The sequence below is a fragment of the Chiloscyllium plagiosum genome, chromosome 1, assembly GCF_004010195.1.
Source record: "Chiloscyllium plagiosum isolate BGI_BamShark_2017 chromosome 1, ASM401019v2, whole genome shotgun sequence".
Taxonomy (NCBI): Eukaryota; Metazoa; Chordata; class Chondrichthyes; order Orectolobiformes; family Hemiscylliidae; genus Chiloscyllium; species Chiloscyllium plagiosum.
Window position 1 is genome coordinate 6,878,352 of NC_057710.1, and position 23,177 is coordinate 6,901,528.

General features: G+C 41.5%; 1 protein-coding gene across 1 annotated transcript in view; it reads right to left on the bottom strand.

The window, feature by feature from the left end:
- The window catches only part of LOC122555310 (meiosis 1 associated protein), a 111,202-nt gene that overhangs the window by 76,232 nt on the left and 11,793 nt on the right, over positions 1-23,177 (bottom strand). The window contains exons 2-3 of the mRNA XM_043701562.1: positions 14,007-14,298; positions 13,014-13,199 (exon numbers count right to left, since the gene is read on the bottom strand). Coding sequence (XP_043557497.1) covers positions 13,014-13,199; positions 14,007-14,298 — 478 coding nt within the window. The remainder of the gene's footprint in view (positions 1-13,013; positions 13,200-14,006; positions 14,299-23,177) is intronic.

The following is a 23,177-nucleotide window of genomic DNA, read 5'->3' on the forward strand; positions in this document are numbered from 1 at the left end:
GTGAGGAAAGAGATCAATCTGAGACTGGTACAGTTGAGAACAGAAGTGAGTGAAACACTCAGGGCAGGCAGGGACAAGGTAGGACTAATAAATTAAACTGCATTCATTTCAATGCAAGGGGCCTAACTGGGAAGGCAGATGAATTCAGGGCATGGTTAGGGATATGGGACTGGGATATCATAGCAATTACAGAAACATGGCTCAAAGATGGGCAGGACTGGCAGCTGAATGTTCCAGGATACAAATGCTACAGGAAGGATAGAAAGGGAGGCAAGAGAGGAGGGGGAGTGGCGTTTTTGATAAGGGATAGCATTACAGCTGTGCTGAGGGAGGATATTCCCGGAAATACATCCAGGGAAGTTATTTGGGTAGAACTGAGAAATAAGAAAGGGATGATCACCTTATTGGGATTGTACTATAGACCACCTAATAGTCAGAGGGAAATTGAGAAACAAACTTGTAAAGAGATCTCAGCTATCTGTAACAATAATAGGGTAGTTTTGGTAGGGGATTTTAACTTTCCAATAAAAAAAATGATATATTTCCAAGTATGGTGAGTGGCTTGGAGGGGAACTATAAGATAGATGTTTTCTCCTTTATCTATTACCCTTGTGCTACCAGATAGAAGTGGTTGTGGGTTTGCAAGTTGCTATCTGAGGATCTTAAGTGAATCTCTGCACTAGATAGTACACACTGCTACTACTGGGTGTTGGTGGTAGAGGGAGTGGATACTTAATCATACAATCATAGAGATGTACAGCATGGAAACAGATCCTTTGGCCCAACTCGTCCATGCCAACCAGATATCCTAACCTAAACTTATGGCATTTGTCAGTAGTTGGCCCATATACCTCCAAACCCTTCCTATTCATATACCCATCCAGATGCCTATAAATGCTGCAATTGTATACCACTCTCCACCACTTCCTTTGACAGCTCATTCTACCATCTGTGTGAAAAAGTTGCCTCTTGGACCCTTTTATATCTTTCCCCTCTCACCCTAAACCTCTACCCTCTAGTTCTGGACTCCCTCACCCTAGAGAAAAGACTTTGTCTATTTATCCTATCCATGCCCCTCATGACTTTATAAACTTCTATAAGGTCACTCCTCAGCCTCCTAAGCTCCAGGGAAAACAGCCCCAGCCTATTCAACCTCTCCCTGTAGCTCATCCTTGTAAATCTTTTCCAAACTCTTTCAAGTTTCACAACATCCTTCCGATAAAAAGGAGATCAGAATGACGCAATATTCCAAAAGTGGCCGACCAATGTCCTGTACAGATGCAGCATGATCTCCCAACTCCTATACTCAATACTCTGACCAATAAAGGAAAGCATACCAAACGCATTCTTCACTATCCTATCTACCTGTGACTCCACTTTCAAGGAATTATGAACCTGCACTATAAAGTCTCTTTGTTCAGCCACACTCCCTAGACCTTACCTTAAGTGTATAAGTCCTGCTAAGATTTGCTTTTCCAAAATGCAGCACCTCCCATTTATCTAAATTAAACTCCACCTTCCACTCCTCAGCCCATTGGCCCATCTGATCAAGTACCCATTGTACTCTGAGGTAATCTTCTTTGCTGTCCACCACATTTCCAATTTTGGTGTCATCTGCAAACTTACTAACTATACCTCCTGTGTTCACATCAAAATTATTTATATAAATGACAAAATGTAGTCGACCCAGCACCAATCCTTGTGGCACTCCACTGGTCACAGACCTCCAGTTTGAAAAGTAACTCTCCACCACCACCCTCTGTCTTCTACCTTTGAGTGAGTTCTGTATCCAAATGGCTAGTTCTCCTTGTATTCCATGAGATCCAACCTTGCTATCCAGTCTCCCAGGGGTAATCTTGTCAAACGCCTTACTAAGGTCCATATAGATCATGTCCACCATTCCCCCTCATCAATCCTCTTTGTTACTTCTTCAAAAAACTCAATCAAGTTTGTCAGACATGATTTCCCACGCACAAACAGGGTGGCATGGTGGCTCAGTAGTTAGCACTGCTGCCTCACAGCGCCAGGGACCCGGGTTCGATTCCAGCCTCGGGCGACTGTGTGGAGTTTGCTCATTCGCCCAGTGTCTGCATGGTTTCCTCCGGGTGTCCGGTTTCCACCCACGATCCAAAGATGTGTAGGTTAGGTGAATTGGCCATGCTAAAGTCCCCATAGCATTAGGTGCATTAGTCAGGGATAAATGGAGGGGAAGAGGTCTGGGTGGATTACTCTTTGGAGGATTAGTGTGGACTTGTTGAGCTGAATGGCCTGTTTCAAAACCAAGCGGACTATCCCTAATCAGTCCTTACCTTTCCAAATACATGTAAACCATTTTCTTCAGGATTTCCTCCAACAACTTGCCCACCATTTCCTTACCATTTTTCTTAAATAGGGGTACAATGTTAGCCAACCTCCAGGCTTCCGGCACCTCACCTGTGACTATCAATGATACAAATATCTCAGCAAGAGGCCCAGCAATCACTTCCCTAGCTTCCCACAGAGTTCTCGGGTACACCTGATCAGGTCCTGGGGATTTAGAACAAGAACAAAGAATAAAGTACCTTACAGCACAGGAACCGGCCCTTTGGCCCTCCAGACCTGCGCTGATCCAGATCCTCTATCTAAATCTGCCACCTATTTTCTAAGGATCTGTATCCCTTTGCTCACTGCCCATTCATATATCTGTCTAGATAGATCTTCAATGATGCTATCGTTCTGCGCTGGCAACGCATTCCAGGCACCCACCACCCTCTGCATAAAGAACTTTCCACATATATCTCCTCTAAATTTTTCCCCTCTCACTTTGAACTCGTAACTGATTTCTCCACTCTGAGAAAAAGTTTCTTGCTATCCACTCTGTCTGCACCTCTCATGATTTTGTAGGCTTCGATCAGGTCCCCTTTCAACCTCCTTCTTTCCAATGAAAATAATCCTAATCTACTCAACCTCTCCTCACAGGTAGCACGCTCCATACCAGGCAATATCCTAGTGAACCTCTTCTGCACCCTCTCCAAAGTATCCACATCCTTTAGGTAATGTGGTGACCAGAACTGTATGCAGTATTCCAAATATGGCCTAAGCAAAATCTTCTTCAACTGTAACATAACCTGCCAACTCTTATACTCAATACCCCATCCAATGAAGGAAGGCATGCCTTTTTGACTACTCGACTAATCTGTATTGCGACCTTTAGGGAACACCCAAATCTCTCTGTACATCAATTTTCCCCAAGACTTTTCCATTTACTGCATAGTTCGCTCTTGAAATGCATCTTCTAAAATGCATCATCTCACATTTGTCTGAATTGAACCCAATCTGCCACTTCTCTGCCCAACTCTCCAATCTATCTATATTGTGCTGTATTCTCTTGACAGCCCCCTGCACGATCTACTACTCTACTAATCTTAGTGTCATCTGCAAACTTGCTAATGAGGCAACCTACACTTTCCTCCAAATCATTTATGTATATCACAAACAACACTGGTCACAGGTCTCCATTTTGAGAAGGTCCCTTCCACTACTACTCTTTGTCTCCTGTTGTCCAACCAGTTCTCTATCCATCTGGCTGGAACACCCTGGACCCTATGCGACACCACCTTTTTCATCAGCCTATCATGGGAAACCTTATCAAACACCTTAATAAAATCCATGTCTGTGACATTTACGTCCCTTCCCTCATCAATCAACTTTGTCACCTCTTCAAAGAATTTTATTAGGTTTGTAAGACATGACCTTCCCTGCACAAAACCATGTTGCCTATTACTGATAAGCCCATTTTCTTCCAAATGGGTATATATCCTATCCCTTTTTATCTTCTCCAGTAGCTTTGCTATCGCTGATGTCAGGCTCACAGGTCTGTAAATATCTGGATTATTCCTGCTACCCTCCTTCGACAAGGGGACAACATTAATAATTCTCTAGTACTCTGGGACCTCCCCCATGTTCAAGGATGCTGCAAAGATATCTAGCTATTTCCTCTCTCGCTTCCCTCAGTAACCTGTGACAGATCCCATCCAGACCTGGGACTTGTCCACCTTAACGCCTTTTAGAATACCCAACACTTCCTCCCTCCTTATGCTGACTTGACCTTAAGTAAGGATCTATCCCTAACTTCAACATCTGCCATGTCCCTCTCCTTGGTGAATATCAATGTAAAGTATTCATTAATAATCTCACCCATTTTTTCTGGTTCCAAGCATATTTTTGCTCCTTTTTCCTTGAGTGGCCCAACCCTTACCTCATTGCACTCTTGCTCCTTATATCTGAATAAAAGGCTTTGGGGTTTCCCTTAACCCTGCTTGCTAAGGATATCTCATGACCCCTTTTAGCCCTCTTAATTCGTTTCAGATTGGTTTTACATTCCCAATATTCTTCCAAAGCTTCAACTGTCCTTAGACCTTATGTCGCATCCTTTATCCTATTAGCTAGTCTCACAATATCACCTATCATCCATGGTTCCCTAATCTTGCCATTTCTATCCCTCATTCTGACAGGAATCTATCTCTCTTGACCTCTAATCAACCTCTCTTTAAAAGCCTCTCACATATCGAATGGGGATTTCCATTAAAACAGCTGCTCCCAATCTACATTCTCCAGCTCCTGCTGAAATTTGGTATAGTTGGCCTTCCCCTAATTTAGAGCTGAAAATGTGTTGCTGGAAAAGCGCAGCAGGTCAGGCAGCATCCNGTCGATTCTCCTGTTCCCTGGATGCTGCCTGACCTGCTGCGCTTTTCCAGCAACACATTTTCAGCTCTGATCTCCAGCATCTGCAGACCTCACTTTCTCCTCAAAGATCTTCCCCTAATTTAGCACTCTTCCTTTAGGACTACTCTCACCTTTGTCCATGAGTATTCTAAAACTTATGGAATTGGGATCATTATTCCCAAAGTAATCCCCTACTGAAACTTCAACCACCTAGCGGGCTTATTTCCCAACACCAGGTCCAGTATGGATCCTTCTCAAGTTGGACTATTTACATAACGCTCTCGAAAACCCTCCTGGATGCTGTTTACAAATTCTGCTCCATCCAGACCTCTAACACTAAGTGAATCCCGGTCAATGTTGGGAAAATTAAAATCTCCTATCATCACCACCCTGTTGCTCCTACATCTTTGTATGATCTCTCTATGTATTTGTACCTCTTTCTCATTTGGGCCTTGGCAATACCGAGGAACTCCTGCAGAGGTGTCCTATCAGGTAATATTGCAACCATTGGAAAGTTTGCCCTCGATATTCATTGAGTGGCCTGTAGTACAATCTCCTTCTATCCACTTTTGTACATTTCAAGACATCCAGTACTTCCTCCTCTGCAATATGGACATTTTTCAAGATGTCACCATCTATTTCCGCATATTCTATATCTTCCATGTCCTTCTCCACAGTAAGCATTGTCCTTCTCCACAGTAAGCATTGTTGCAAAATACTCGTTTAGGATCTCCTGCGGCTCCATACATATGCTGTCTTGCTGATCTTTGAGGGGCCTATTCTCTCCCCAGTTATCCTTTTGTCCTTAATGTACTTTTAAAAACCCTTTGGATTCTCCTTCGCCCTATTTGCCAAAGTTATTTCATGTCTCCTTTTTGCCCTCCTGATTTCCCTCTTAAGTATACTCCTACTGCCTTTCTACTCCTACTACTTTTAAGGATTCTCTCGATCTCTCATGTCTATACCTGACATATGCTTCCTTCTTTATCTGAACCAAACACTCAATTTCTCCAGTCATCCAGCATTCCCTATACTTACCAGCCTTTCCTTTCACTCTAACAGGAATACACTGTCTCTGGACTCTTGTTATGACATTTCTGAAAGCTTTCCTTTGCCTGCCACATCTGCCCCCAATCAGCTTTTGAAGGTTCTTGCTGTATACCATTAAAATTGGTCTTCCTCCAATTTAGAACTTCAACTTTTAGATCTGGTTTATCATTTTCCATCACTATTTTAAAACGAATAGAATTATGGTTGCTGCCCCCAAAGTGCCTCCCCATTGACAGCTCAGTCACCTGCCCTGCTTTATTTGCCAAGTGTAGGTCAAGTTTTGCACCTTCTCTAGTACTGAATCAGAAAATTTTCTTGGACAAAATAAACAAATTGTCAATGTAGTGCCAATCAAGCAGGCTGCTCTGTCCTGGATGGTGTCAAGCTTCTTGAGTGATGTTGAGGCTGCACTCATCCAAGCAGGTAGGGAGTATTCCATCACATTCCTGACTTGTGCCTTGTGTTTTGGGGAGTCAGGAGGTGAGTTACTCACTACAGTATTCCTCGCCTCTAACCTGCTCTTGTTGCCATTTATATGCTAAGTCCAGTTGAGTTTCTATAAATGGTAACTCTCAGGATATTGATAATGGGGGATTCAGTGATGGTAACACCATTGAATGTCAAGGGGCAGTGGTCAGATTGTCTCTTATTGGTCATGCTCATAGCCTAGCATTTTTGTGGGGTGAATGTTATTTGCCACTTGTTAGCCCAAGCCCAGAATATTGTCCAGATCTTGCTGCATTTGGACATGGACTGCTTCAGTGTCTGAGGAGTCGTGAATGGTACTGAACATTGTGTAATCATCCATGAACATCCCCCCTCTTATGACCTTATGATGGAGGGGAGGTCATTGATGAAGCAAGTGAAGATAGTTGGGCCTTGGCAATACCCTGAGGAACTCCTGCAGAGGTCTCCTATCAGGTAATATTGCAACCATTGGAAAGTTTGCCCCCGATACCCAATGATTCCAGTTTTGCTAAAGCTCCTGATACCACACTTGGTTGAATGCAGCCTTGCTGTCAAGAGCTGTCACTCTCACCTAACCTTCCCACTAGCATTCAGCTCTTTTGTTCATGTTTGAACCAAGGTTGTAATGAAGTCAGGAGCTGAGTGGCCATGATGGAACCCAAACTGGGTGACACAGAGCAGGTTTTTGCTGAGCAAGTGCTGCTTGATAGCACTGATGATGACCCCCATATCCTTAAACTGTGACTACTGGGGTTCTGGACTCCCCAGTCATCAAGAATATTGTTCTTGTCTTTACACTGTCTAGTTCTGTTAGAATTTGACATCTGTCCTGCCATCAAAGGAATCAATCTGTTATAACTTTATTATACTTCCTTCCTTAGGTAAGGAGACCAAAATTGCATACAATAAACCAGGTGTGAACTCACCAAGGCCCGTACAATTGCAGTAAAACAATCCCGCTCCTGTCCTCAAATCCTCCAGCTCTATAAGCCAACATACCATTAGCCTTCTTCACCTCCTGGTGTATCTGCATGCTTACTTTCTGTGACTGGTATACAAGGACACCCAAGTTTCATGGCACTTCACTGGTTTCCAAGCTATTGCCATTCAGTTAATAATCTGTCTCTATGTTTTTGCTACCACATTAGCTCATATTTATCCACACTATATTTCATCTGCCATGCATTTGCCCACTTACTTGTACAAGTAACAATGAAGCATCTCTGCATCCTCCTCAAAGGTCAAACTACCATCTTTGTGTTGCCTGCAAACTTGGAGATTTAGTTCTCTCATCTAAACAAGAGAATGATCAGAGATAGGGTAGGGTTGATCAGTGATAGTGGAGGGAACTTGTGCCTGGAGTCTAAGGAGGTAAGGGAGGCCCTAACTGAGTTTTTTCCTTCAGTATTTGCTCGAGAGAGGAGCCTTGTTGATAGTGAGAACACCATGGACCAAGTTGACAGGCTTGAACAGATTGATATTGAGTAAGTGGATGTGTTGGGAATTCTGGGAAGCATCAAGATAGATAAGTCCCCAGGGCCGGACCAGATAACCAAGGTTACCACAGGAAGTGAGGAATGAGATTGCTGCACTTCAGGCGATAATCTTTGCATCCTCACTCTCAACGGAGTAGTAGTGGCTAATTGGAGGGAGGCGAATGTTATTCCTCTGTTCAAGAAAGGGAATAGGGAAATCCCTGGGAATTACAGACCAGTCAGTCTTATGTCTGTGGTAAGCAAGGCACTGGAAAGGATTCTGAGAGATTGTTTTTCCAAATACTCATAAATCCTTAGTTTAATTAAAGATAGTCAGCATGGCTTTGTGAGGGGCAGGTCATGCCTCACAAGACTTACTGAGTTTTTTGAGGATGTGACAAGACAAGTTGACAAAGGTCGAGCAGTGGATGTGGTGTATTTGGATTTCAGGAAGGCATTTAATCAGGTTTCCCATGGTAGGCTCATTCAGAAAGTTAGGAGATATGGGATTCAGAGAAATTTGGCTGTCTGGATACAGAACTGGCTGGCCAAAAGAAGACAGCGATTGGTAGTGGATGGAGAGTTTTCCAAATGGAGGTTGGTGACCAGTGGTGTCCCACAGGGATCTGTTCTTGGGCCTCTGCTCTTTGTAGTTTTTATAAATTACTTGGATGAAAAAGTGGACGGGTGGCTTAGTAAGTTTGCTGATGACACAAAGGTTGGTGGTGTAGTAGGTAGTGTCGAGGGTTGCTGCAGGCAACAACAAGACATTGACAGGATGCAGAGCTAGGCTGAGAAGTGGCAGATGGAGTTCAACTTGGATAAATGAAGTGATTCATTTTGGAAGGTTGAATATGAATGCTGAATAAAGGGTCAAAGACAGGATTCTTGGCAGTGTGGGATCTTGGGGTCCATGTATATAGATCCCTCAAAGCTGCCACCCAAGTTGATAGGGTTGTTAAGAAAGCATTTGGTGTTTTGGCTTTCATTACTGGGGGATTTAGTTTAAGAGCTGCGAGGTTTTGCTGCAGCTCTATAAAACCCTGGTTATATAAACCACAGTTGGAATATTGTGTCCAGTTGTGGTTGTCTCATTATAAGAAGGATGTAGATGCTTTCGAGAGGGTGCAGAGGAGATTTACCAGGATGCTGCCTCGATTGGAGGGCTAGGGCTTTTCACACTGGAGAGAAGAAGGAAGCGAGGTGACTTCGTAGAAGTGTACAAGGTAATGAGACACATAGATGGAGTAGATAGACAGAGACTTTTCCCCAGGACAGAAATGGCTGACATAAGGGTCATAGTTTTAAGGTGATTGGAGGAAGGTATAGGGGAGATGTCAGAGGTAGGTTTTACGCAGAGATTGATGGGTGCATGGAATGCACTGCCAGCAGTGGTAGTAGAGTCATTAGGGACATTTAAGCGACAGTTGGACAAGCACATGGACAGCAGTAAATTAAGGGGTGTGTTGGTTAGGTGTGTTGGTTAGGTGTGTTGGTTAGAATAAGATAAATGCTCGGCACAACATCATGGGCTGAAGTGCCTGTACTGTGCTGTACTGTTGTATGTTCTAAATCATTATCTTATATTGTGAATTGCTGGGGTTCAGGAACTCACTCATACTGGGCTTAAAACATTTTTTTCTCCAAAGATGCTGCCTGTCCTGTAGGATTTCTCTAGCACTCTCTATGCTTGTTTCTACCCTTCAGACAATCTGATTCACATCAAGTGAGGTAAACAAACAGCTGGAGGCTCTGGATACTGAAAAGACTATGGGTCCTGACAGCATTGCAGCACTGATACTGTAGAATTGTGCTACAGAACTTAGCATGTCCCTAGTCAAATTTTCCAGCACAGTTACAACAATAAAATCTACCCAACAATTAGAAATTTACGCAGGTATGCCCAGTACATAAAATGCTATCAAGCTGCAGTTATTTGGCAATAACTTGTTCACTGACGCTCAGTTTGGGATCTGTCAGGTCCACTGCGCTCTTAATTCAAGGGAGGACATGAGGGTAACTGGTTTTGATGTCAAGGCAACGTTTGATGGGTAGTGCCATCAAGGAGCCCTCGCAAAACTGTCAATAGGAATCAGAAAACACTCTGCTGGTTTGACTCACACCTAATACAAAGGTAGACGATTATTGTTGAAGCTTAGTCATAGACTATCAGAAGGTATCCTACACCCACACATGCTTAGCTGCTTCATCAATGAACAATTTTCCATCATAAGATCAGAGATGGGAGCTGTTGATTAAATAGTGTTCAGCACTATCCATAACTCCTCGGATACTAATACACTCCATGTCCATATCCAGCAAAACTGGATTAATAAATGCCTAATGGATAAAAAGACAGTAAAACAAATAGGTCATTCTTATGTTGGAAGGCTGTCACTAGTTGGAGATGGTAAAGATCAGTACTTGAGCCCAATCTGTTCACAATATATTAATGATTTGGAGTTGGGGACCAAATTTGTGGACGATACAAAATTAAGTCAGAATGTTGTTGACAGTAAGGTATAAGATTACTTCAGGAAGATTTGTATAGGCTTAGGTGAATGGGCAAAAACATGGCAGATGCAATATAATTTGGAAAAATGCAAGGTTTTTCACTTTATTGGGAGAAATAGATATACAGAATATTTCCTAAATGGTAAGTGTAAATTTACAAAGGGACCCTAGGTGTCCTTTGTCAATAAGTCACTGAAGGTTAACATTCAGGTACAGCAAGGTATTTGAAGGAGGCTAGGGAAATGGATTATTGCAAAAGGATTTGAGTACAATACAGGAGTACTAAAGTCTTACTTCAATTGTACAAGAACTTGGTTAGACCACACCTGGAGTTGCGTGTTCAGTTTCGGTTTCTTTGTGTCTTAGGAAAGTTATTATTGCCACAGTGAAAATGGAACTTATTTGTGAGATGGTGAGACTGTCCTATGAAGAGATTTGATTTGATTTATTATTGTCACATGCACTGAGATACAGTGAAAAGTATTATTTTGCACATTAACCAGATAAATCATACTTTACCTAAGTACATCAGGGTAATAAGAACAGAATGCAGAATATAGTGTTCCAGCTACAGACAAGGTGCAGAGAAAGAACTATTCAAATATGAGGGGTCTGCTCATAGGTCAGATAACAGAGGGGAAGTAGCAGATTGGAAACGAGAGATGATCGAATTTTACTTGGAAGGTTGTGAACCTTTGAAATTCTCTAACAGAGGGCTGTGGAAGCTTAGTATTTGAGTATGTTTAAGTTGAAAATTGATAGTTTCTGGTTACTAGTGGTGTACAGATTTATGGAATTGTGGTGGGTAAAAGAACATTGAAGTGGTTGATGAGCCATGATCCTACTTAATGGTGAGGAAGGCTCAACAGTTCTTGTGTTCCAATGTCCTTTCCTTCACTGTTATTGGGATGAAATCTGGAATACCCTCCCGATAACAGCACTGCAGGCATGCCTACACCAAATGGGGCGGCATGGTGGCACAGTGGTTAGCACTGCTGCCTCACAGCGCCAGAGACCCGGGTTCAATTCCCTCCTCAGGCGACTGACTGTGTGGAGTTTGCACGTTCTCCCCGTGTCTGTGTGGGTTTCCTCCCACAGTCAAAAGATGGTGAATTGGCCATACTAAATTGCCCGTAGTGTTAGATAAGGGGTAAATGTAGGGGTATGGGTGGGTTTCGCTTCGGCGGGTCGGTGTGGACTTGTTGGGCCGAAGGGCCTGTTTCCACACTGTAATGTAATCTAATCTAAAAAATGGATTGCAGTGGTTCAAGAATGCAGCTCATCACCAGCTTCTCAAAGGCAGTTAGGGATGAGCAATAAATGTTGTTTTTACCTAATAAATGTTAACCTGGCTAGTCACATCAACATTCCTTGAATGAATAAATTTAAAATGCCTAATGAATTAATGTAACCTATACCTATTGCTAACATACAATAATTACCTCGGTATGCAAAATCTGTTGAGACTCATGGTCTATCATCTGCCATTGTTACGAAACGAGGCCTTTACATTGAACATAGAAAAGAGGGTTGGTAGCAATTACCACTGTCACAGATAAGCAATGGTGGCAAAGCACCACAGTTGCTGTCATGCTTAGAGGTCAGCTCAGAAGAAAAGAAAATCAGAGGCTACATTGTTTGAGATCATGGGCTGTGCTGCTTTTCTAGCCCCCAAATCACTCCACCTTAGAAGCTATTTCAAAAACATAAGATCATCTTCCCACTCCCCCTTCCCAGTTCTACCAAAGTATCCCTAATGATATTCAAATGCAGAACTGTTCTTACATGCAAGTAAACATCATTGCTTTCCTTATTCATTGCATAATACTAAAGGCCAGAAATACCATGGTTTCCACCAGTCTACTGCCATTGTCTTGGAGTAGGAATGGCAAAAATGTCATCATGGACATTGCAGTAGATTGCCCTTATTTCAGTAGGTCCCAATTAGAAATAATTTCATTTTCTATGTATCCTCTTATGCAGAAATCACACCAAATCAACTTAAAGGTTGCTTTTAGCCATGTATGCCTTTTTTTTCCAGAAATTCTACACAGGTACAGGTGTAGATTCCATTAATTTGTATTTCATGCATATGACAGTGTATTTTCAGTTTTTTAAAAAAACTGAAGTACATAGGTAAGGGAAAATAAGATGATGACTCACATTTTACAGAATAATTGACAGAGCTAGGCAATCCAATCCCTCAAACAAACAGGAATATCCCAACATATCAATGAGTAAAAGTAGAATTTCATACAATCCATATGGTGTAGAAACAGGTCATTCAGCCCATTAAGTCCACACTGACCCTTCAAAGAGTATCCCACCCAGAACCTCCCCACTCCTGCATTTCCCATGGCTAATCACTTAGCCTGCACACTACAAGGTAATTTAGCCAATCCACCTAATCTACATATCTCAAGGCTGTGGTAGGAAATCCATACAGAAATAGGGAGAATATGCAAACTCCACAGACAGTCACCTGCAGGAATCGAGTCTAGATCCCTGGTGCTGTGAGGCAGCAGCACTAACCAATGAGCCACTATGATTTATTGATATTAAGTTGCTGTAGGCCAGTCATTCTGATTTTATTCCCTAAATGGCATGAGCACACTAATTGTTATAAAACACAAATCATTTGACTCACCCTGACTAATCTCTTAGGAAGGTTTACTGATAATGTAAGTTAGAAAATTTTTATAATGTCAGCTTTGCCTCTAAACAAAGCATGTAATTGAAATGGGATAGCAACCAGCTGTAGGGTAATAAATATCATTAATAGCAAATGTAAGCATACATTACCTCCACTGAACAGCTATTAAGTGATCCTCCCACTGTCACATGCCTCATGTACTGTTTAAACTGTAAAAGGCCATCCTCCACAGCATGCTTTAAAGAGCCTGTATTTTCACGTATACTACCCTGTTTTGGCATTGACCTCAGTTCAGCAACACAAGAATGGAGCCTGGAAAAATTTCCTTTAATTTGCTGCAGCACAAAAAAAAAGTATTGAAGAAATACACTGTTAAAGACCAACGATATCATCTGACTGTCTAGAGTAAAATTCTCCATGTTATTCCTATCCATTAGTTAGAGTTCCTCTTAATTTTTTAGGTGTTTCCCCTCCAGAGATCAAGGAAGCTACTAGTAAAGCCACTCTAAGATAGTCAATAGGGCTTAAAATTACCAGTTTAAAATTACTTAAAATGTACTGCCCACCTTTCTGACAAAAGAAATGGAAAATATTTCCGTCTTAGAATGCTTGACAAGTTAAATTTTCAAAACCTTAATTGAATACTATGCCACATTTGCTAATTCAAAAACTGTAAATTGTTACTTCATTACAATCTTTTTTTTAAGATGTTTTATATCCTGCTGATCTGCTACGCTCATGTATTTACACTTAGTAACGTTTCTCATCCATCTTCATGAAAAAAAATATTTTCAAAGGCAACAAACTAAAATTTAGAGGAAATATTCTTGATAAACATTCAGTAAGTTCCACTTCAAACAGTCCTTGAAACCTCAATGTTTGTTTATGTTTCCAACTGAAGGGTACAGCCAGATTTTGTGGTTTGCATGAATTGCTCTGGCCTCTGACCAACTGGAAATAATAGTTTTATGCAATGAAATATGTTATCATCTGGCTAATAACTTGACACAAAATGCATCATTACAATTAATGAGTCAGCTTGTGAACTTTCAATTCAAACAGAATTACAATTTCAGATAATTATATGGCAAGTAGCTGAATGAGAGCCAGCTGCATTGCCTGGGTTTGATAGTCCTACATACCACAAAAGGCAGAAGACATTCCTGTTGGTTATGAGCCACATATAGACTGAAGAGAGGAAGACGAGGTGGCCCTCCCAAACTGCAGGCTAAAGCAAAAAAATTTTCCAGGGCTTCGCAGAGATTAGTACAAACTTCTGACCAAAATGGAAGTGTCACATCCACCACAAGGATTCGGGGTGGTTGCCTTGCAGTGATAGCAGAGTTGGTTTTGTCAGTAAAGCTGCTTCTGTTCTCCGATATTGACCTTTCTGAATTCATTATAATGGTATATATATTTCCAACACTCCGACAGCTGAAAAACCACGAGAATGTAAAAAAAACCTTTACATTAGATTCTGAATTTTGGTGGTGTCAAATGTTGGTTCACCAAAACTGTTCCTACTGATGCAACATAATCTGTGGGTATTCATCCTCTTCCATTACCAAAATTTCTTAATGACATTAAAAGAAGAATAAAATCAACTTAAAAAATAAATCAGGGAAAGAAACTGCAACAACAACTACTTTACTGTACAATGCTATTGCTGCTCTAAAATATACCAAAGTTTTTCAATGGATTGTCATTAAGGAAAATTTAACTTTAGCCACACAGGGAGATGTTAGGACCAAAAACAAAAATAAAGATGGATGGAAGAACTCAAGACAAATATCATAAGTGGCTGGAATCTTCCCATTTCCAGTTTACAAATAGCATGGAATGAGTTTCATGGGGAAATAACTGCACAGAGGCTGTTATCCTGTCACCAAGGTCACCCTTTATTTACATGTACACAGTACATGGGCTCTGACCAGCCAGCTCAGAGCCAGTTCCTATAAATGAGGAGACTCTCTGAATCTCCTGTTTATACCTGTCAGTCAGGGCTCCCTGATTGGCCCAGATTAACACCTCCGATCAACAGTCAATGAGATCCACCAGGCCAATGTTCCAATCACTACACATTGCATCAACTCTTTCATAGCCAGGTGCCAATTTTCTCATTCAATCATCCACTTTTCACTCAGTTATGCAACTGGCATACTGGACTTCTATCCTAGGGAATCCAATGACAAGTGAAATGGAAATTCTCACCACTAACAGGGCTTTTGACTTTCATGCTTCTGGTGCCATATTTAAAACCTAGCTGTAGGCCAGTAACAACCTACAAACAACAGTGGCCTTGACCCGAATCACAAAGAGATGGTCCAGAACAAAGACAAGCTTGCTCCTTGCTTCATAGGTAAAGATCTGGGGGTGCTGCGGACATGATGGCAGAGAGGAGGTCAGTCCACTTTTCTGCAGCTGCCATGAGACCCAGTCAGCCTTGACCCAAATTACAGCACAGCTCAGTATGGTATCCTGTCAAGTGTGACTCCTAGCAGTGCAAAAGCAACTTCTCTGATCTTCCACAAGGTTAAGTATCACCATATCGCTCCTGCTACTTCACGGTCCGATGGCCATTACTTACTCTAACTCCACTGCTGCACATGCATCTCACCAACAGTGATGGACTATATTACTTAGTATTGCATCATACCAACCTTATCCTTTAGAACTGGAAAATATTTCTATTCTTATGTCCTTCCGACTGCTTCACTAATTGCTCTTGTATCCACTTCCATTATATTCAATTCATCGCTTTGCCTTATTGCAGATAAACTGTTCATGATTGGTCAGTTCTGGGTTGAGGGAGCAGATCTAATACAGAATAGCAGAGTGGGGGCTGGACATATAGCGCCAGGGAGACATGAATGGGTAACAACCTCAGTAAACCTCATTGTGCTGCTCTCCTGTTACCAACAAAACTAACTCATTCTTCTGCACAAGCTTCAATTTAGCTTAGACAATGACTTCCCTCCCTTCTTTCATGCAGGTATTAGTGGCACCCATGGATCTCTGCAAGAATGAGAGTAGTGCCAGAGATTCTCAGCCCTACCTCCAGCTGTGAGGAGAAAACCAGGAAAACAATCTGGATGAAGAAACTGAGGGCATTGTTGCTAAGTTTGCAGGTGACACAAAGGTAGGTGGAAGGACAGGTAATGTTGAGGGAGCAGGTAGGTTATAGAAGAATTTGGACAGGCTAGAAGAGTTGGCAAAGAAGTGGCAGATGGAAGACAATGTGGGAAAGTGTGAACTAATGCACTTTGGTCGGAAAAATTGATGCATAGATTATTTTCTAAATGGGGAAAGGCTTCAGAAATATAAAGAACAAAGGAACTTGGGACTGCTATTTCCCTATTCTCTTAAGGTTAATGTGCAGGTTTATTTGGCAATTAGGAAGGCAAATATATTGTTAACATTCACTTCTACTTTTCAATTTAGCCCCTAGCTGCTCATATTCCCTCACCAAAACTTCTTTCCACTTTCTGCCTATTTTGTTGATATCTACGTGAACCATGACAACTAGATTTTTCTCCCTCCACGCCAAGTTCCTTTCTAGCCCAGATGAAATATCCTGAATCCAGACAATAGGCAGACAACACAGCCATTTGTGATTCTTGATTCTGGCCACAGAGAACAGTGTCTATTCCTCTGACTATACTATCCCTGATTATAATGACATTTCTCTTTTCTCCCCTCTCTTGAATGGCTCCCTGCACCATGATCAGTTTGCTCATTCTCCCCACAACCCCAACAGCGAGCAAGAATCTCAAACCTGTTAGATAAGCACTACCCTCTGGATCCCTCTATCTGCCTTCTCACAGGCATATCTTCCTGTCTGTGACCACTGAATTAAACAGGATTGTAACTGCATCCTGAAACTCTCCCCTTCCCTGATGTCGCGCAGTGTTTGAAGCTCAGATGCCAACTCATCAACTCTGAGCTGGAGTTCAAGAAACCAACACTTGCTACAGATGCAATCACAATGAACCAGAACTGGGCAATGAACCATAATACAGTTATATCACATCACCTGGCCCAGCATCACTATTTTAATTACTGAGGAAAATAACTTCACAGAGGTCAGTATTCTGTCACCAAATCACTCTTTATTTGCATGTGCATAGCACTTGACACTGATCCAGCTTCATCAGAGCCAGTTCATAGAGTGAGCAGAACCTCTGACACTCCTGTTTATAGATGCTATCCATATATTGGACCAGGTAAACAGCCCCAATCAGGGAACTCATATTCTATGACCATTAGAACAGGGTGACCATTTAACCAGACAATTATTTTAATTGGTTCAGAATTGGATGTCACTAAGCAACTTAACTGTTCAAAGCTAGATGTAGGCAGGCTTTCCAAGGTGTGCACTCTCCTGGATATCAGCCTGTAAGTTCTCTTACTCAATTGAGGCCTTCTGGGACTTTTTTGCTGTGTTGAGTCTGCATACCAGCAGCAACTACCAATGAACTTATGGCTCACCTGTGATCTCATTCTTTTATGCTGGGCCTCTGATCCTGGGTTTCAATCTATCCTGTTCAATAAACTTACAGAGTTTAAGCCAATAAAAACAAGCAAAAAGCACCACTTCCCTTCTATACCGAATTCCCATGTTGCCTCCAAATTCCCCTAACTATATACTCACTTGGACAATGTCTTACTCTGGATGGGATCTCTCCTTTCTGACCATGCAAAGCTTACTTGGACCTTCTGGTCCCAAAAGCATCAAGGAATGAATGCCCCAGTCTTCCAGGTTAAAAGAGCAAACCACAGAGCAGGCTGTTTTCACCTTTTACATCAGCCACAGAAGCCAGATCTGCACCTAGACATAGTGAAACGGAGAGGAAGAACAAAACGAAGTAAGGACACATAGCTGGCACAGCTGGTATACCATTCTAAATAACATACCATTTTTATTAATATATTTCCATTAATATATTTTGGAGGGATATGGACCTGCACTTGGTCCATATCCCTCCAAACATTTCTTATTCATGTATTTATCCAAATGCCTTTTAAAAGTTTTAACTGTATCACTTCCTCTGGAAGTTCATACCACACATGAACCACTCTCTACTTAAAAAAGTTGCACCTCATGTCTTTTTAACATTTTTCTCCACTTACATTCAAAATATGCCCCTAGTTTTGAACTCCCCCACTTCATGAAAAAGTCGCTTGCTATTCATCTTACCTATACCCCTCATGATTTTAAAAACATCTGTAAGGTCAACCTCCTGTGTTCCAATGAAAAAAGTCCTAGCCTATCCAGCCTCTCCCCATAATTCAAACCTTCCATTGCAGCAACATCCTGGTAAACTGACAAACAGAGAGATCTGGATGTACAGGTCTACAGATCCCTGAAAGTGGCAACACAGGTGGATAAGGTGGTCAAGGAGGCATACAGCACACTTACCTTCATCAACATGAGAGACATGGATAGAGTGGATCGTGAGAGGCTTTTTCCCAGGGTGGAAATGTAAACTACAAAAGGGCATAGGCTCACTGTGAGAAAGGGCAAGTTTAGGGGAGAAGTGTAGGGAAATTTTCGGACACAGGAAGTGATGGGCACTGCCAGCGGAAATGGCATAAGCAGAGCAGGCACACTAGCAACATTTAAGGCATATCTTGACAGACACATGGAACGTGATGTGAACAGAGAGATAGAAACTGCACAATTTGTAGCGGATCTAAATAAGGAACAGGAATTAGCGGAGGCTTAGTATGACGAAAGGCCTCCTCCTCTGCTATATTTCTTTGCATATTGTATACTTTAAATTAATTTCCACTTCAGAACTAACGCAAATTGTACAGAACTATTGCAAATTAACAGCCAGTTGAAAGTTCAAATAAAAAGGTAAATTTCGCTTTCAGTAGTTGATGCAACAAAGATAAGCCTAAAAGAAACAACATGAAGCATTCACATCACTCCCACGCAAAGAGGAGGTGATGGCCTAGTGGTATTATTGCTGGATTGTTAATTTGGAGATCCAGGTAATGTTCTGGGGACATGGATTTGAATCCTATTATGGCAGATGGTGACATTTGAATTCAATAAAAATCTGGAATTAAGCTTCTAATAATGACAATTAATCTACAGTAGTGCCTCGATTTATAAACTTAATCCGTTCCGGGACCCGGTTCACGAACTGAAAAGCTCGCAAACTGAATCAATTTTTCCCATTGTTCGGAAAGCGTAAGAAAGCTTGGAAGGCTGTTCACAGTGCATGTGCCAAAGACAAAGTGAATGAGATCACGCGGGGCCTGAGAGCTTTTGCGTTCAACAAGCGCAGAGCAAAGCAGAACAATGAAACCACGTGGTCGCACGCTGGCTTTTTGTGTTCGTACCTTGAATTTCGTACATACGTTGAAGCAAAATTTTACGTACAATCCTGTTCGTAAACCGATTTGTTCGTGAACGGGGTCATTCGTACGTCAAGGCGCTACTGTATTTTGGATTGTCAGGAAAAACCTGTCTGGTTCACTAATGTCCTTTAGGGAAGACTGCTATCCTTACATGGTCTGGCCTATACGTAATAATGATAATTTATTGTTCCATGTATTTATAACAATACAGTAAAATGTGTATAAGTCACCATAAGACAGCACCATTTTCATTACATAAATTATAAAAATAAATAAATCACATAAAGATGAGACTAATGTCAATTTCTGTTCCATCCATAGCTTCTTGATTTCCTAAGTGGCTAAGAGATGCCCCTGAGGTCGCAACACCAAGAGGAAGCACACTGAAGTGGTTCCAGCCACCAGTGACCGGACCAGAAGGTTGCCTCTGTGAAAGCCACCTCATTACTGCTGATACTCCAGCAGCTACCATAGTCAGCAGAATGTCCCAGCTCTCGAGGCACACGCCAACCTCAACTTCCAAGAACTGACTGACCTCCCGAAGATGGAAAGATTATTCACTTTAGAGACCATTTACTCTGCCCCCATTGCATATGGCACCAAAACATCAGAGGAAAAGAATGCACCCCAATTCATCAATACTGGACCAATTGCTCAAGCTGGGACCGCTATGGTCATAAGGAATGGACCAGATCTGCAGCTCAACAGCTCCCCGCAACTTCTCTCCACTACTGCAGCCGCAGAAAGAAGAAAAGATAAATTTGTTTCAAAAGTTGAATGAAGAAAATATAATTTAAAACAAAGAAAAAAGATGAGGTCAGTCACACGAGGGCAGTCTCAACACCTTTCACTTGCCATCTCTGCCAGTCTATCATACGTATGTGACTCCAGACCCACAGCAATCTGGTTTACTCTTACTGCCCAAAGGGCATTAAATGCTGTCCTCATCCTATGAAGGATTAAAAAAAGTGGCACTCCATTGCTACACAATTCCATAATACATTGTTCTTTATTAATGCAGGAGGGGCAGGAATCCCGTGTGAATAAAGCTTTCATCTTTTATACAATTATCATCAGAAAATACACCTCTGTGAACCTTCTCCTCCCTCCGTCATGAAGATGCGGACAGTGTCATTTTCTAGAGTTCCTTTTCAACTGACCAATCAATAACATCCTGCTTAACAGTTTGGTTATTTCTGTGTGATGACCCCAGCTGATGGTAATACTGGACAAGTCAGATCCCGGCTCTTTAGATCATATGTTTTATTTTTGCAATTTGGTAACATGGTGGTTAGTCATTGAACACATTTACAAGAGGTTGCAAACATATTACTAATGGCAGAATATAAGACTACCATGTAAAATAAGATAAAAAGTGCTCTTTCTTTCTATACTGAATCTGCTTCTGGTGTCTCAGCTTTGCCTTTTTGTGGTTTGAGAAAGCTCAACCTTTTTCTTATTAATTCACGGAATTCAAGTATCACTGACATTTATTTCCTATCTCTGGTTGCCCTTCAGAAGGTAGCGGTGCTATAGGTATAACCGTAATGTCACCAAGGAGATGTGAGTTCCAGGATTTTGACACAACAAAGGAAAGGTAATGTATTTCCGAGTCAGAATGCTGTGTCTTGGAGGGAAACTCGCAGATGGTGGTATTCCTATGTATTTACTGCCCTTATACTTCTGGCTAGAAATGGCTGTGGGTTTGGATGCTACTGTCAAAAGAGACTTGGTGAATTTCTGAGGTAGCCTCATAGAGCTTACAAAACACTTCAGCAGTTATCTCACCAGATGGTTTGTCTAGTCAATTATCTTAAGTCACATGATTTTGTAAAATCTTAAGTTAAAAATCACACAACACCAGGTTATAGTCCAACAGGTTTAATTGGAAGCACATTAGCTTTCGGAGCGCCGCTCCTTCATCAGGTGATTCATCTAATGAAGGAGTGGTGCTCCGAAAGCTAGTGTGCTTCCAATTAAACCTGTTGGACTATAACCTGGTGTTGTGTGATTTTTAACTTTGTACACCCCAGTCCAACACCAGGATCTCCAAATCATGCTTAAAATCTTAGAGTCTTCTTCAAACATTTTTTTAAATTTACAGATTCAAGAATCATTTTAAAGGAGTTATGAATTTTCATAACTTCACTAATTCTGGATCAAATTCACCTGATTTGAAGTTGCTTTTCTTGTGGCGTCATACATGTTTTGGAGATCTATAACAGGTTTCAAGCATTTTCCGCAATTTTGCTGAAAGTTCTGATTTTCTGTTTTAATGCTGCTTTTCTTACTGTGTTATGCATGTTTTTGAGATCTACAACTGGTTTCAAGTACATGCGAGCATTTTCTGCAATTTCTTATGCACTTTTTATGTTCTTCCAAGAAACCATCTCCTTAGAAATAGGTGGGAAATGTTGGGAACAAGAAATTGCTGGCAACTGTACTTCCAAACTCATCTCTGCATCAGGGAATAAATAGCTCAGAGTTGAAAATGACTCAGTTAGACAGTGAAGATCTAAAAATATCAAAAGTCAACATGCAATCAAAAAAAAGCATGTGACACCAGCTACTGAAACAGATTTCTTTTTCTTCACAGCATATCAAGCTGTCTTTGTAATTTAATAGAACTTTATACACAAAAAAAAGGAAAGCAAACCAAATTATTTTTATAGCTCAGTTGATAAAAGCACTATGTGGTGAGCTCATACAGGCCAAAGACCTGGGTCTTCCTTAGTTAACTTGATTTGATTTATTGTAGTCACATATACCTTAGTACAGTGAAAAGGTTTTGTTTTGTGTGCAGTACAGGCAGATCATAGCAAACAAGGACATACAGATCACAGGGTGCTTAGACAGAGTGAGGCATATAAGGTTACAGCTGCACAGGAGGTGCACAAAGCAGGATTAACATTATCAAAATCACTATTATTTGAAGTCAGAGAAGTCCATTCAGCAGTCTAATAACAGCAGGAAAGAAGTTGGTGTGTGTGTGTGTTCAAGCTTCTATATCCTCTGCCTGATGGAAGAGATTGAAAGAGAGAACTACTGACATGGGTGGGGTCCTTGATGATGCTGACAGCTTTCCGCAGCAATGAGAAGTATAAATGGAGTCCACGATGGGAGGTTGGCTTCCCTGACAGTCTGGGATGTGCTCACAACTTTCTGTAGTTTCTTACAGTCCTGGGCAGGGCAGTTGCTGTTCCAGACATTATGCACCCAGATAGAATGCTTCTCAGTTATGTTAACTGAGTTGTAGTAGGGTTTTAATGCCATTATTTACTTTGATTCCAAAAATTCAAGTGAATCCTTTACTGTTCATATTGTTCAGTCCTTCCTGAAAAATGAACAGCTGAGGACGAACCGTGATGTCCTTGCAGGTGAACAGCTAGCATGTACATTTCATGAATGAACATACATAGAAATCAGCTTCAATTGCTGTGTGCGAACTAACAATTTAGATCCACACTTCTATGAATCCTGGCCATTTATATTTGAAAATCTCTGTAAGCATTTCATGACAGCCAGACTACTGCGACCACTAGGACTTATAACGCACACAAACCAACAGCCACTCTCAGACAACAACTCACCAAAACGAAGGACCCGATACCCAGCATGAGCAAAACTAACGTAGTGTACAAAATCCCATGTAAGGACTGCACAAAACACTATATAGGACAAACAGGAAGACAGCTAACGATCCGCATCCACGAACATCAACTAGCCACGAAACGACACGACCAGCTATCCCTAATAGCCACACACGCAGACGACAAGCAACATGAATTTGACTGGGACAACACTACCATTATAGGGCAAGCAAAACAAAGAACAGCCAGGGAATTCCTAGAAGCATGGCACTCATCCACAAACCCCATCAACAAACACATAGACCTGGACCCAATATACCGGCCACTACAGCCGACAGCTGAAACTGACAACCG